Below are 17,576 nucleotides of genomic sequence, written 5' to 3' on the forward strand. Positions count from 1 at the left end.
ACCCAAAGATAGATTGAATGAATTCACTCTGCCATAAGAAAACAAAAAAGATCTCGGGACTTCCCTGGTGGCACAGTGGTTAAGAATCCACCTGCCAATGCAGGGGACACAGGCTCGATCCTGGTCGGGAAGATCCCACATGCCACGGAGCAACTAAGCCTGTACACCACAACTACTGAGTCTGCGCTCTAGAGCCCGTGAGCCACAACTACTGAGCCCATGTGCCACAACTGCTGAAGCCTGTGCGCCTAGAGCCCGTGCTCCGCAACAAGAGAAGCCACCGAAATGAGAAGCCTGCACACCGCAACGAAGAGTAGCCCCCGCTTGCCACAACTACAGAAAGCCTGCGTGCAGCAGCGAAGACCCAACACAGCCAAAAATAAATAAAATTATTTTTTTAAAAAAGAGCTACCTCTTTGCTAAAAAAAAAAAAAAAAACAATTAAATAATTTTACCACTCCTGTGATAATTTTTAAAAAGCAATTCAATCTGAGTGAAGGGTAATCAGGGCTCTTATACTACTTCATAACCTCCTATCAATTAAATCTTAAATGCTGCCTCATATTTTATAGGTGTTGTCTTATCTCATTTACAATTAGTATATTACAAATGTATGTGGAGAATAGGAATTCATGGTCTTAGCAAGATACTTCTTTTTTTAAGTCATAACATCTCAAAAGTTTCTATGAGAATTAAATGTTATTATATATAAAGTACTTAGAACAATGCCTAGCACATCTTAAGTGCTATAGAAGTATTATCTATAATTGTAAGATAGGAAAAGATCTTAAGTTTAATGTGAATAAAAACCTCCTAGAGGGTTTGTGTTTATACATTCTAGGACTCCTTTCCCAGAGATTATGAGACAGTAAGTCTGTGTTGGTACCCAGGAATGTGCATTCTAATAAGCATCTCAGGTATCCTGAGAGAGGTTGACGGACCACATTTAAACAACCGGTGACATTGGATTTTAACTGAAAAACACCAGAGAGACTTGGTATGTCATAAAAACAGAACAGATAGTATGAGAAAAGTAAATGTCCAGCCAAATAACAAGGAAATCAATTGGCAATCTTGAAGGTCTACTATGTATACAGTGACCCTTGAACAACATGGGTTTGAACTGCTCAGGTTCACTTATATGAGGATTTTTTTTCAATAAATACAGTACTACACCATCAGAGGTGGGTTGAATCCTAGGATGTGGAACTGGGGATTCAGAGGGCTGACTCCTGATTCCATGAATTTTCCACTCTTCTGGGGTCCCATAACCCCCGTGCAATTCAAGGGTCAACTGTACTAGGAAACAGGGAATAGGAACAAAGACATAAAATACAAAATTCTCTGTGTGTGTGCAAACAAGGTAATCCCTTCCCTTACAGACTCTGCCACTCCACAGGGGTCCCACGGCACAACCCTTTGAAAATTTAAGTAATCATAACAGAGTAAAGGGGTAATGAGAAAATAATCACGTAAAAAAATAAATATTTTTTCTTCCAAGAAACCATACAATGAGTTGTTTTTATGAGACAAGTTTTGAGGAAAATGTGATTTGCCATCTTCTGAGGGTCGTTTCTAATTGGAACTGAGCAGTTGGCTTTGGGAAAAAAAAATAATATTGCAGGGTTTATGCCTTTAACCTTCATTCATATGGAAATTGCAATGAAGTAGAGTACAATATATTTCTGTAGAATAGTTTTTCCAAATCAATTGATGATAGACAGATTGACATTTAATTGACTAAATATTTATAAGTGTTGACATACATAGATATATATAAACATAGATATATATAAAGTTATTTTCATTTTTTTCCTATTAGTAATTAAACTGTTTCATAAGAAACATATACTATTTCTTCATATAGAAGAAATGCAAGCCAGAGAGGTCTCAAGGAAATGGCCTAATATTAAGTGATCTAAATAGGAAGCTGTGGAGAGGTCTCCATTACTAAATGGAAGAAATCACTCAAAATGAAAACTAAATAAAAAGCGTGTCTTTTAAAGCAATGTTGTTTCCAAGCACTGCATAAAACTTTTCAGCGATTTCACAGAAGCTACTGGTTTTCGTTGAGCACTGTTTGTCTTTGCTCTAATTAGATCTGGTTTATAGATCTTATCCCTGACTCTGTCATCAAATCGTTGAATGACCTTGGGATAGTTTCTTGCAAATGCCTCAGTTTCTCTGTTTACAAAAAGAGGGTAATAATCCTTGACGCCTTTACACTTCACTGATGTATTTCACAGATTAATGAGTCATGAAAGCTTTGAGGTGCTCTGATCAAAGGCACCGTATAAATACAAAGAATTGTTATTATTTACCAGTAGCTCCTTTTTATTGTACCACTAATGAGCACTGTGGTCAGCAAACTTATTAGAGAAAAAAGATATAGGAGGTGAACATTAAGAAGGCTATTTCTCTCCATATCCAGATATAATTTTTGTTACCATTTATTGGTGTTATGCAGACATACTGAAAATGAGGTTTCCTGCAGTCTAACAGTTCCTGTTGGAGAGATCTTTGTAAATATAAACAACATTCTGGATTTAGAAGCTTGAGCATCCTGGCATTTTCCTTGGATTTGTGCAAATTCTACATAGAACTCACATTTCAATGAACTTGGTAGATAAGACACAGCATCAAAACGTTTTCACTAAGATATTTTCTCATACACCTCCTTTTTTTCATTTTAATGATTCTTAAGCAATTTCACTAAGTCAATCTCTCTCTCTCTCTCCAGCTCTCTCTCTCTCTCTCTCTCTCTCTCTCTCTCTCTCTCTCACACACACACACACACACACAAATTTCACATCACTTTTCTTTGAAAATGAGGTAGTCTAAATTTTCACTTAGAGAAACCTAGAGTCAAATCATTGCTTTTGCTAGAAAATTTCAATTACATGAATATAAATTTATTTTCTGTTCCTTTTCAAACTCTCTTCCGTTGTACCGTTCTAGATTCTAACAGATTAAACAGTACAAATGAGCCATCTAAATAGCAAAAATGGTACCTATTCAGTACATATTTTGAAAGATTTTGTTCTTTCCAAATTGATAGATGGCACAGAATTATTATGGTACAAATCAAATTTCCAATGATTGAAGAAGAGTCTCTAAATATTAGCAATAAGATAAGCAATTTTATTTTACTTTGTTCTCCCTAAAAGTGCATGTCAACATCTTCTTCCAGGAATATATTTAGACCACTTTGGGTCTCTGATAGGCAAGAAGGACTACACCTTCTCAAAGCCTTGGCAGTCCACCCATCTCTGAGCAGTGCTCGTTCTAAGCCCCGGGCTTCTTTCCCATCCAAAGCTCTATCCTAAAATAAACGAAGCACTCAGCGACTAGAAGCACTTCAGCTGAAACATTTGTCAAACAAGTCCATCCTTCCATACTCAGGGTAAATGAATTTTTCATGAGCTAAGATCTATGTAGAAAAGTTTTCATGAAAATCTAGTATTTTTTAAAGGAGAGTTCTATGGGCTGAATTGTGTTCCCTCAAAATTCATATGTTTAAGCCTTATTTCCCAGTGTGATTGTAATCGGACAAAGGGGCCTTTGAGAGATCATTATATTTAGATGAGGTCATGAGGGTAGGGACACCATGAAGGGATTAGTGCCCTCTTAAGGAAGGACACTGGAGAGATTACTTCTTTTCTGTCTTTCCCTACCATGTGAGGATACAGGGAGAAAGCAGGCATCAATAAGCCAGGAAGAGGGCTCGCCCCAGACACCAACCATGCTGGCACCCTGATCTCAAACTTCCAGCCTCCAGAACTGTGAAAAACCAAACATCTGTTGTTTAAGCCCCTCAGTGTATGGTATTTTGTTATGGCAGCTGGAGTTGAAGAATACAAAGAAGAGTGGCAACATTCGGTCATGACTATACTGTGATTCAGTTTGTTTACTCTTAGATGACAAGTCTAAATGGATTCTTGACTTCATAAAAATATAATTTAGGAAGTGAAAGTTCAGATCTTTTTGCAATTATTCATTTATCCAATATGTTATGTATCAAATGCCCATTCAATAAATATCTAGTTAGCAAATATTGAACTCCACGCTGGGTGTTGAGTAGAAAGACACACAAACAAACAGAATGAAATTCCTAACTTCCAGAAAGGAAGAGCATGATAAAGAGATACACCATTTACTCAGAAAATACAAGTAAAGTTGTGAGAAGAGACACATGAACGATTGGGCTTCCTCAAGAAAATGACAGTAAGATGTGACCAACTAGGGACTGTGGACAAGAATTTTTTTTAAATGTGGCATATATTTGGGGAATGACAGTCTTTTTTTTAAAGTGGGAGAAGGTATGTAAGGTATGAATTCACTGGTAGGTAGGGTGAAGATATTAGTCAAATTTTTTAAATGTTCTGTATTTTCAAAAATAAATGAATGATTATTTTGTAATTCATTCTTTCTTGGATGTTGTTTTGCCAGCGCAACTACAAGGAATGCCATTGAGTCTTTAAGCTATTGTAAATATGCCTCAACTTTGTTTTTCTTGGTTTAACCAAATACAATATGAAATAATGTTGTAAGATGTGTTGGTCTACATTCTCTACAGAATAATTTAAAGAATGTCAAAAGCACTTAATTGGCCTGGAATTTCACTCCCTCCAAAATGTAATGTGCCAGGTGAATGACATAAAATTTGAACACTGTGAACTGCCACCAACAGTATAGTGTGATGGTTAAGACTGTTTAAGTTTGAATCCTGGCTCAGCAACTTATTAGTTGTAGAACGTTTCCCAAGTTACTCAGCCTCTCTGTGTCTCAGGTTGCTCTTCTATAAAATGGAGACCATAACACTACCTTCTTAAGGCAATTGTGAGGTTAAATTATGCAAAGTTCTTAGAATAGTATCAGTAGGTATGCAGTGGATGTTAGCTATTATATTATTAAAGAGCCTTTTTTTCTGATTTGGATGCCTTTTATTTTTCTTATCTAATTGCTCTAGCTAGAACTTCCAGTACCATGTTGAATAGAAGTGGTTAGAGTGGGCATCTTTGTCTCATTCTTGATCTTAGAGGAAAAGCTTTCAGCTTTTTACCATTGAGTATGATGTTCGCTGTGGGCTTGTCACAGATGGCTTTATTATATTGAGGTGCATTCCTTCTATAACTAATTTGTTGGGAACTTTATGATAAGTGAAATAAAACAGACAGAAAAAGACAAATACTGTATTGTATCACTTATGTGTGGAATCTTAAAAAAAAAAAAAAAGTAGAACTCATAGAAACAGTAGAATGATGGTTGCCAGGAGTAGAAGGTAAGAGAAACTGGGAGATTCTAATCAAAGTTACAAACTTTCAGTTATAAGTTGAATAAGTTCTGAAGATCTAATGTACAGCATGGTGACTACAATTATTAATACTGTGTTTTACAAATATTTATATATTTGCCAAGAGAGTAGATCTTAAGGATTCTTACAAAAACAAAAACACAGATGTTTACCAAATCATGTTTTACACTCTAAATATATTACAGTTTTATTTGTCAATTATACCTCAATAAATCTGGAAAAAATAAACAGCCTTTTTCTCTACTCTACAACACAAATATCTTAGAAGTAATTTAGATGATATGCATGGAAATACCAAATCATAACACTCCACATAATGACATTAGAACTGTATTAGAGAAAATTCATATCAAGGAATATTTATAGTATCCAGTATATCCAGTAGTATCCAGTATATCCAGTATATCCAGTATATCCAGTATATCCAGTAGTATCCATGATAATTTTGCCCAGCCAGTTATCTGTAGCATTTATTCATTCATTCATTCATCAAAAAGCATTTAATGGGGGTAGAATTTGTTTCCTGCCAGGTCCTGTGTTTGGCGTTGAAAATAAAAAAGATATGGCCCTTCTGTAAGTGAGCTCATGGAATAAAGCATAAGTATCTTATTTATTTAAGTACTAATATAAGTGTTTAATATTAAATATGGGAGTTCCTTTCTCTTGAAAACCATGTAGTATTCTCACTTCTTATTCAACACAGATTTTCATTTGCTGGTGTAAAATTGATGGCTGAGTTTCTGAAGGAAGTTGGGTTATACAAGAACATATCTATAAGGGAATGGGAATAATTGGTCAAAGAGGGTGGAATTATTAAATCACCTGTCAATCTGATGTGGCTGTTTTGTTTCAAAACTATACACAATAAAATCATGTTCAGTGTGGCATTCTCAATATGGTAAAATTTTTAACAGTTACTATATAAAAAGTAACATGCTTTGCTTTAAAACAAACAAACAAGAAATGCTTTCATCAATATCTTTGTTTCAGAAATGTTCAGTTGTTTTACTATAGGTAAGAATATCTCTGGCCAAAATGAACAATAAACGATTGTGATTGGATTAGGTTTTCAGAGCAAAGATAACATTACTAAAATGTGTTTATTCATTCTAGATGGTAACCTGTCTCTCCTTAAATGCCAGTCAGCCTTGGCAAGAACGCCTCCATCTGCACCATTTCATTTCCTGAACATTCTGGGATGTTCAGAATGTATGTCAAGCAACCAAGGAGGACTTAAAAGGTAAATAAATAAAATGGAGGCAAAATAATGAGAAATTTGAGTGCCGTAAATTACATAGTAAATTTTTCTTGTATAGACTTAACCGACTGTTAAAACTGAAAAGGATTCCATGAGCCTTTTAGTTTGTAAAATTATATTTCTACTCTTTAGAACCACTTTTCACATTTATAATAATATGGCATTTTTCCCGCTTACGTTAGAAAAGGCATTGAATGTCACAGACACTTACAAACTATAAAAATGACAATGTCATTGTCATTTCCTTTGAAGTAACATATGGAAAATCACTATTGCTTTTTTTTCACTATGAAGTAGTTTGTTCTCTTCTCTTCCACCTTATAATATTCGTTATATATTAACTTATATTTAATGTAGTATTTAAGCAATGATAGATGAGCTACTATGTTGGTTAAGTAAAAAAATAGAAGTTTAGCTCGTGTAAATGACTCCAGTGATTTTTAAAAATCCATTTTCTCTCCAAAAAGTTTCCTATACTAACCACAGAGCAGAATATATGTTTCTGGCTTACAGAAAAAAACACACTGGCTAATGTGTTAAAGTATCATATGAAATGCATCTTTTATGTATAGAGATTTTATTATAGATTTTACATTTTTACATTGTCTCTCATATTCAAGAATCAGACTTCAGACTTGAGTGTCACTCACACATACAGTCATATTTCATTCATGCCCATTGCCAAATGCCAGGCAGTTTTAAAGAATTTAGAAAAGTAGCGTTAGCTGCCAATACACACTGGCAAGCTTTTCAGAATGCTTCCCAGGAAGACGCTTAATTCAGGCTAACATGCCTAATCCACCACTACTCTAAATGCTTTACTTTATTGTTACAATCAAGATGAAAACATAAAATAATTTTCCCTGACTACCATCGGATACTACACAAGTCATTTTAAAAAGCCCTTAAAGCATGGTTTCTTAACTGAATAAGCTAAATTATGGAATGTTTATATTTAAAATTCAGAGGAAAACCTAGCTACATGTAACTGATTAGGGACAGGTACATCACATACAATACATATTAAGAAATGTCCAGGAAAACACTGCCTCCTGATGCTAAAAAGGAAAATTAAATTATTTTATTTCCAATTCAATGTTTATTTGAAAGACAATGTATTACTGTTTCCTTGGATTTCCTCTGTGATTAAATCTGTTATAACTATGCACTTAATTGATTAGTTTTATTCCTGACTGGATAATTTCTCAGAGCTGAGTCATTTCATAATGTCTTTTCCACAGTTTTCCAATATCAGTGGGATATAAAAAGTCAGCCCAAATACTTCTAAAGTAGCTTTATATACTTAAGCCACTAAATTGCCCTATGGTAACAATAAAAAATAATATTTTATCATTTGCATGACCCTGGAAATGTGATCTTCTAATTGACCCCAAGAGTGTGTGTCCCCCTGCAGTCCAACACTGCTCTTTGGTGCTATCCCTCATAATCTCATCATGGCCTGAGGTGCCCTGCTGTCTCAATTGCCTTGTACTAGAAACGTCAACAGTAGCATCCTTCTGACTCGGTTGCAGGACCAGCCTACCTCATGTGGACTGATTAGTAGGGAATAACAAGCAGTCCCATTAGTCACCAGATTTCACAGGCTCCCACCTTCATCATGAGACCTCAGCCAAATGCAAAGTTCTCCTCCAAGTACTTCTGGAGGTCCTCAGTGAGTAACTTACCTAAGCTCACCTAAGAGAGCTTAACCAGGGTGACTTACCTAGGATGACGCTCCCTATTGTTTCAGGTGTGATTGTGGCATTACTGACATCAGTGTCACATCCCGCTGACTAAAGGTAGACTCCATGAGTGATTTTCTCATCAGTTTCACATCAGAATCATGGGAGGGAAGTGATGCTGGTCCAGCTGGGCTCTGTGACACACCCGCCCACACCTACACACACACACACACACACACACACACACACACACACACACAAGCACACACAATGCTTTTGCAAAGTGAGAAGGCAAATTCTTCATCTCTCTGTGTCTTGTTCTGTTTGGAGAGGAAAAAAGTGGTCCCACAATAGGTGTGCTTGGGGCCCCAAGGTGTCACAGAGTTTACTGAGAGAGTTCTCTCATTCTGCACAATTTTTTTCTTGTTTCTTTTTTTTGTCCCCTCCAAGATGCATATGGAGTGTCAGGATCTCTATGTCTGATGGGATTTCATGTAGTAATCCCTTTAACAGACCAGTCCACATGGTAACCTCTTAGTAAATTCCTTTAATATCTTTTTGTGATCTAGATTCTTTTGTATGCACCACCACAACAAGGCCCTATAATTTGGGGCAAGAAGCAACCAACCCAGTCCTCATATAAATTAATAGGTATAGATAAATAGTTTAAGAGAAGGGATTTACCCAGCAGCACTCACCACATCTGGGATCAGCCCCCATCTCCATTTCAAAGCTTTGACTTTTTCTAAGTGCCAGTTCACCATTACAATAGCAATAAACAGTAAGAATAGGTAACAGTCTCAACAAGTATATAAAATGACTCATGAGAAAAGGAAAACATTTACTACCAGGCACTTGCACACACCTCGTTAATCTCCACCACAACCAGAAGAGGCTCAAATTTTCAGCCCTATTTTACATAGAGGTTCAAGTTCACATAAATATCCAAACCAAGGAGAAGCCACGAGCTCTAATACCAGATCTGAAGCTTTTTCCCACATAGAATGCTGACTTGGGTGTTCAGAGAACTTCCTGACACGGTGAGGCTGAGAACATGATGAGCAATGGCCTGAGAAGGGGCCACAGAATATTTTCTCTCTCTAGTGCCCCGCCGTTTAATGAGCACCTATTTTGTGCTGGATTCTTGACCGCAGCTCATCTCATCCTGCTAACAATGCCCTGAAGCAGATCTCGCTTCCACCCATTTACAGATGCAGAAACCAAGCTCAAGGGGCACAGCAGGTGAGCTTTTCACTCCTCAGCTTACCCTTTACAGGATGAGGATATAAAATCCACAAGCTACATATCCTAAAGGAATCCATGTGCTGTTCTTTAAAGCATGATGGTAAATTGAAATACATACAATGGCACCACGTGGTACCAAAAAAAATTAAATAAATGGAAATGTGGAACTGTTAATGGAGCAGAGCATACATCTGAAAATAATCGTTTAAAAAGGGTTACATGCAAAGACAGAGCCATGCGTTTGTTTTCACCTCAGTGTCTTTTGAGAGCCCTGTCTTGATAAAGATAGAAAACATTGTTAAAATGGCCACGACGTGGTGTAATCTTGCTCATGGGATCCTCCACCCTTGGAGCAGCATTTGTTGCCTACTTCTGCAGTAACAAATTATCACAAGCTCTGTGACTTCAAACAACAGAAATTTATGGTTTCACAGTTCTGGTGTGAGAGGTCTGCTGTCCGGGTTGGTTCCTTTGTGAGGCTCTGGGAACGATCCACTCTGTGCCTCTCTTCTATCTTCTGTGACTGTGGCAGTCCTTGGTGTTCCTTTTCCTACAGATGCATCACTCCATCTCTGCCTCTGTCTTCACATGGCTTCCGCACTATGTGTGTCTGTGACTCAGATGCTCAAATCTCTCTCTCCTTTCTCTACTAAGGACACTGGTCATTGGATTTAGGGTCCAATCATCTAAAGTCAGGATGATTTCATCTAGAGATCTTTAGTTAAATGACATCTGCAGAGACCCTACTTCCAAATAAGTTCATAGTCACAGCTACCAGGGATTAGGCAGTTTGGGAGGACACAATTCAACCCACTACAGGAGTAGTGCCTATGTTAGGAAAGACTGTACTTGTTAATTAGGGTCATTTACTTAAAAAAGCTCAAAATAGATTTAACCTTAATGTGTCCAAGATATTCAGATATAAGAGGCACAAATGAAAAAAATAAACTCTGTTATGGAATTTTCACGCTCCAAATTAGAGAATACCCCCCCAAAACAAAACAATTTCCCCACAATTCTGAAGTGGAAAATATTTCCACTTGTGACCTGATAATATAAAAGACATCACTGAGAACAGTCTTCCTCACTTGATAATATACTTTTTTCCTTTTTATCCTAAATCAGCTTACCTTTCACAAAAAACTACACACACACACACACACACACACACACACACACACACACACAGACCTAGACTTGTGGGATTCTTGTATTTTTATTTAAGATGGATAAGGTGACTACATAGAAAAAATATTTTTCCCCTCTTTGGTAAACCAGAGCATATGATATTACGTTCCACATAAATATAAACTATAGGTGCAGGAAACAAAAAGGATCTCTCTGAAGCCAACACAATCCACAGGCTAAAGATTCCCTTGTTGGAACTAGTTACAACACTGCACAAACTAATTCCCTTAATGGTGACTTCATAAACATGAGATTATTCACATATTTATATGGTGTTTATGCAAATGGGTCCAAGTCATTTCTTAATTTTATCCAAGTAAGTTTATGCTGGTTTCAGGTTTTACTATAGATACTTTATCATATGCTAGAAATTATCACTCTAACATGAAATTTTAAAAGGTGAAGTGAAACTAAGTGATGCAAGGGCTAGGACTGATATTGGTAAGACAGTATAAGTTCTGCATGGTAAAGTGTATATGAAAAACAAGGGGAAAGTCTCAAAGTCGTGGATCAAGCCAGGAAGGGGTGTGCTGCTAAGTAAAATCAGGAGACGATGTGCAGGACTGACATTTCAACTTGTTATTTTAAAAAGCGAGATTATTTTACATTTCTTGATATAGATTTTAGTGCTGACCTGTTCCAGTGAAGAACTTCCAGGCAGAATTATGTCTTTCTGGGCGTATCTTTCAGTCTCCTCGCTGTAAGCAGAGGTGGCTTCACCGTCCTCTTTGTAGAGTCCAAGAATCTTACCAGAACTCACCAGCTCTTCAGAACCCAAAGTCTCCTCCACGATGCTCTCATCTGTTTACCCCAAGAAGATCACATGAATTCCACTCGCTCTTTGTCACTTTAACATAACGTGTGTCACTAAACACACAGTAATTTAACCACCTTTTTTCTTACACAGGATCAAGTTTCATTTTTTCATCATCAACAATTTAGCGAACTATTTATGCTTAATGTGCTGGGAAATCAGTAAAGCCCAGGTTTTAAGATTAAAAACTAACTACCTGTCAACAAACTTTGTCCATCCTGCCATATTCCCAAAGTGAGCAGCGTACAGCTGTGCTTTAATGTCTTTTTCCCTCTTACCAAATACATCTTGAAGTGTAGATACTGTGCTTTTCCGTGCATTGGTATTACATGCTGTTTACTTCAACATCTTACCATGTACTTGCTGTTTTGCTGAAACCAGCTTGGGAGATGAATGGTTTTAGGAGAAGCCAGAGCTCTTGGGTTCATTTCCCGAGTTAGGATCCCCGAGAACAGTTCCTGAGCTCTGTACACACAGAGGGACTTTATTTGGCCTGCCTTGTTTATTTGCATAGAAATGCCAGCACTTATATAAATGGTAGTGTACTTCACTTCTCTCTCTAGCATCTGAAATCAGTATCATCTACAAAATGTATCTACTCACCTAGCTAGATGCATGCTGTAAATATAAAGTAATCCTCTCTCTTCCAGTCTCTAAAAAAATACTGGCAGGTAAAATATGGAATTTTCCATGCCTTCAATGTTAGGATTTTAACAAGAAACTTGACATTTTTAACCAATGGAAGGGAGCCTCTTTTGTGGAGGGAGATGCAGGGTGCAGTATACAGAGAACTGCTGGTCTTCCTTCTTTGCTCACTGTACACTGTATTGCCTTGTATACGTCTTTAAACTTTCTAAGTCTCGGTTATATCCTCCTCTATGAAATACATGGTGAAGTTCCTGACTATTCTATAAATGCCATAAAACTCTTGTGAGCTCATAAATGATACTGGAAGACCTATTAGATGCTACCTGTAAATGCTACCTGTGCAAACTGGTGGTTTCAAGGGCTCCAAGCTGCAACGAGTTGTCATATGGAAGGGACATGTTAGGTACACAAGTGCCTTACTCAATGTCTAGCACACACAAAAAAGGTATTCAATGTATATTTGCTGACTCAGACATTAAACTAAAAATATAGAGGCCTGACTGATTTAAAATAACCATTTGTGATGCTTAAGTTTATATATCAGCTTGGCTGGCAATGGTGTCCAGTTATTTGGTTAAAAACCATCTAGATGTTGCCATGAAGGTAATATTGTGATTATCATTTAAATCAGTAGACTTCAAGAAAAGCAGATTACTCTTCATAATGTGGGTGGGCCTCATCCAATCAGTTGAAAACCTTAAGAGCAAAGACTGTTTCCCCAAACAGAAGGAATTTGGTCTCAAGACTGCAACAGAGAAAATCCAGTCTGAGTTCTTGGCCTACTGGCTTGCCCTGTGACCTTTAGTCTCAAGAGTGCAACATTAACGCTTACCTGAGTTTCCATCCTGTTGCCCTGCAAAATTCAGCTCCTTCCTGAACTTCATATTACTCTTCCCTGAATCAGCCTGCCAGTCTGCCCTAAGGACTTCAGAGTTGCCAGCTCCCACAAAGATGAGAACCAAATTTTAAAATAGATCTCTCTCTCTTTCTGTTGGTTTTATTGGATTCTGCTTCTCTGGAGAATCCTGCCTAATACATCATCTGAATTAGGATCCATCAGAATGAGGGCTCAAGCTGGCTTGAGAAACAAATTTGCTTCGTTCATAAAGACAAAAAGAAATAAAAAATTGGCTACACAAACTAATAGCAAAGAACTAAAGGGGTGGTGAATCTAGGTGGAAATAAAATTTTTAGGGGGTACTATTCTGTAAATGGGGATCAAAAATGAGACCTAATCTTTAGGGCTGCTATGATGTTTAAATAAGTTAATATTTACCTTATTTAGAACAGTGCTTAGGACTGTGCCAGGTACCCAGTAGGCACTCAAGAAATGCTTAATTAATATTTTTATCATCAGCATCAATCGTCAGTATCTTCATCATTCTATGTATGTGCTTATCATCTCTGCTGATGTAATAATTAATAATTTAATCCCCATAATTAACTCCATTGTGGCAGGTATTATATGTCCATTTGGCAGAAATAGCAAGGAAAGGTTAAGAAATTGGCCCAAGGTCACATAGCAAATGGTGAAGTCTAAGCATAAATTCAATAGAAATAATAACCATAACTATTAGAAGACAACTATAATCAGTGCCTTCTCCTCATAAGTACCATAAGGAGTTATTTGAATAAGTGAGAAAAAATGATTGAGAAAAACTAAACACATATTGAGAAAAAAACTTAATAGAATTATTCCTTGTGAATTTGAAATCATGTATATACAGAAACTTGCACTTAATGTTTTGGTAAAAACTCCAGTGTGGTTCTGGCATGAATTTATATGTATTAACCTAAGAATTTGAAATTTAGGTTTTAAAGGATTACCTTTAAGTTCCTAGATTAATACACATAAGAATTTCTTACCTAAGGAGCCTAACATTCACAAGTATGACTTCTCATGCTAAGACTGAAAACACTATACTATTTGTCTTTTTTCACCTCAAAGAATTTGTTTACAACCTAAGAAACAGTCTTTAAAAAGAATGGCATATAGCCTCATAAACTAGTGAATCCAAACATACCATATGACATGGTAGGATCCTGCAATAGCAAGTCTGTTAAATCATTTTTGCTGTTTAGGATTATAAATTCTATATAATTATAGGAAATTGGGCCATAATTCCTCCCCCCAACTTTAGCTGTATTAAATATTTGCAGCCATCAAAACTTTACATAGGTCATCAATTAATGGTTATAGTTAGAAAAACCAGGCTAGCATTTGCATGAAACCATCTCAATTAATTTACGACTAATGTTAATATAAAAGACTGGAAATAACTGGTCTCTTACCTTGGGATCCTCCTTGCCCATTCTCATGAAAGAGCTCTGTTAATCGATCGTAGAGAATTCTATTATCAACTTGTAGGGGTGCTAAAAGAACATATTTATGATAACTTTCTCATCAGTTAATTTATAGACATGCAATGTAATTACAAAGAAATTATTGATCATCATGGTTATTTAGTTATTTTATAGGTCATAGACTCAAATTCTGTTCAATATGCTGTCTTGCTCTAAAAAAAGCAAACAAAAAAACCCTTTTGTATATCAGTGATAATTGGAACAATGATTTTAAAATGCATGTTGCAGGGCACTTGTAATGTGATACTTCTCCACTAAAAAGGATCTCATATTCAATGGATTATGACATCTATGACACAAGAATCATTTCAGAATAAGCCATTATAGTTTCTCAAATCATAGAATATATAAGCATCTGATCAAAATGAATGACTGTTTTGCACTAGCTACTCTCTATATATCATATTTTTTACTACAGAAACAACAAATTTAGGTGTTCTTAGATTCTTTTATATATGCCACTGCAGTATAATAGCGAATGTAAGAACTACTGTACTCTTCTACAAGGGTAAAGCAACAAGGTCATGTCACTACCAAAAAAATAATAATAATAATCATAAGAACATGGTTCTAGAAGAGGGTTTAAAGGGTCATTATGTGGATGTCCTACCATTGGATAGAGTCGAATATAAATTATGCCAAGTTGGATGACCACTCCAGTCATACAATTAGAACACAGATACAAACACACATACCTCAAACATGTCTCATCCCATACATACATCAGACATGTTCCTCCCATGGAGAGGCTGATACAATGTCTGGAGCCCCATGGTGAAATATGATCTTCTGGGTTGCAAATGACTCTAAGTAATATTTGTCACTGTCACTATCTCAATAACCTCTGTAAACCCTAGAGTGCTTTGGAAACTACCAAATATGCATGGTGGTAGGCCCACAAGGAGCAATTTTAAATTGTTATCTTACAACCACACCTAGAATCGACATTAGAGAAGAGGAAACCATCACATCACTGCACCTCTGTGGTTCAGAACTTAGATGGTGGTTCCATGTCTTCAATGAAAGAATTCAATAGTCTCTGGGTATGGAAATCTCACATGTTGGATGAATTGTATTGAAGAATGCTCACTTTAAACTTGAAGAGCTGAGATGGCATTTGTAAAGTAATAATGCTCCTCGCATGCATAACACAGGCCTTAGAATGGCAGCAAACTGCTTAGAGCAGCATCAAATGAAAGCCAAGTCCTGCTTCTCTATCTGACCAGCTTCCTGTCCTTGATCAAAAATTATCTTCGCTGCCTGTCATGTCGTTAGTGGTTAAAACTTACCATTTAAATTGTAAGCTGCAAAATCTAAATGGAACTGCATGTGTGATCTTTGTCACCTCATTTTCATGAATGGAAAAGAATATTCTGACACAAAAATTACATACTTAATTCTAGCTCACCCTCTCCGCTGACCTCCATCCCATACTGCCTTGGGTGTATTTCCTCATCCGTCAGTGGGTCAAAGTAATTTCTGCTGTATTCATTTCCTGTGGAAAGTACATGAAGTAAGGGTCAGTGATTATTAGAAGCACATGAACCAAAATGTTAATTCTGAAATCGACACCAGCACAGAAGGGCCATTTTAGCTACTTTATAAGCTTAATTTTTTACAAGTCTTCCCGGCTTCCCTTTTTTTGTAATTATCATCTTGCAAAAGGTCAGAAAAGGTAATTCAAGAAACAAGTTCATGCTATCTGTCTGTTGCTAAAAAAATTAATGGGGAAATTTTCAAATGTAGACTTTAGAAGAATAATTTGAAATTTTAATCAAATTGTTTCTAGGATATACTCAAGAAATGGACACCATTGGATTATAATGATGTTTAGAGTTCACTGATGACTCTATTTACCCACTTGTATATAATTCACGAAGTATATCATGTCACTGTGTCCAGAATTCCAGTCAACTTAATAACATCGTAGTTATGAGAAGCTATAGCAAAATTTCCACAATTGCTAGCTGAGTAAAAAGAAAGGAGAAAGAGACAGGGAGGAGGGAGGGATGAAGGAATAAAAGAAAGAAGAAAGGGAGGGAGGGAGGAAGGGAAGGAGGGAGGGAGGGAAGGAAGGAAGGAAAGTATAAGGGGCCTGTTCACAGGTCTCTTTTGTTATGTCAACTTAAGTAACATGAAGGAAAGGTACAAATGATTTAGCCAGAAATTTTATCCAAGACATCAACAATCTCAACGACACAAACCCAAAATTCTCACTTCACATTTCCCACTTTCTTTTGTCCTTATGTCGATAACAAAACTGTAGCATCAAATATGACTTTGTAATAGAGAAAAAAGATCTGTTACCAATTTTCCAAATCTAGTTTCATACTTCCTGCAGACTGAAATATATAGCAGTCTGTTGCTAGTAATTTGCATTCGGTAAAATGTCGCCTACTCTGACGATACCTCAAGTTGCCTCAAACATTGCAAAAGAAATAAAGCTTCGTCAACTGAAAACAACAATAATTTTGAAAGTATTGCCCACAGGGAAGGCTTAATATTGTACATACCAAGTATACTGTGATATCCCATAATATATTTGTTTTAAGATCAAAAATAATCCCAACAGCAGCTCCAAGACTAAATGGAATTTTGATACGAACCTAGGCTTAAAATTTATATTTCTGGACCGGCACATTTTTGCTGTCAGTCTCTGTTCTATCAATGTGGTAAGAACTGAAAATCTGCTTTCCCTTGAGATCTCAATAAAGAAAAAATAAATGTTTCATTTTTGTTACTTTATCTGTCAACAACTACTAGGCCGATATGAATCTTGGCAGTGTGTAATCAAAGTCTTATGTACTGCAATAACACAGTAATTCTACCCCATTCACAGTAATTGTTGTTTTTTCCCCCTTTAACACAAAGCACTGTGATACTCTAAGTATACCCTTTCATATGCTGGCAAAATAATTCACCTTTACTAAAGCAAAAATAGTGGTGTATTCCTTACTACATTGCCATGGCAGCATCAGTCGACTATTGGTGCCCATATCCTGGAAACTCCTCCGATCCAATACAAAACTCCAGTCCTCTGTCTACTGAAATGACTTATTAATA

The 17,576-nt window shown here is 36.5% G+C and overlaps 1 protein-coding gene across 1 annotated transcript in view; it reads right to left on the minus strand.

Annotated features, from left to right (window-relative positions):
- Positions 1-17,576, minus strand: part of LOC137232222 (uncharacterized) — a gene marked incomplete at its 5' end in the record, with an annotated part of 196,164 nt that overhangs the window by 164,668 nt on the left and 13,920 nt on the right. The window contains 1 exon segment of the mRNA XM_067753681.1: positions 15,922-16,008. Within this exon segment, the coding sequence (XP_067609782.1) occupies positions 15,922-16,008 (87 nt within the window).

The sequence above is a fragment of the Pseudorca crassidens genome, chromosome 10 (assembly GCF_039906515.1).
Source record: "Pseudorca crassidens isolate mPseCra1 chromosome 10, mPseCra1.hap1, whole genome shotgun sequence".
In the NCBI taxonomy this organism is placed as follows: Eukaryota; Metazoa; Chordata; class Mammalia; order Artiodactyla; family Delphinidae; genus Pseudorca; species Pseudorca crassidens.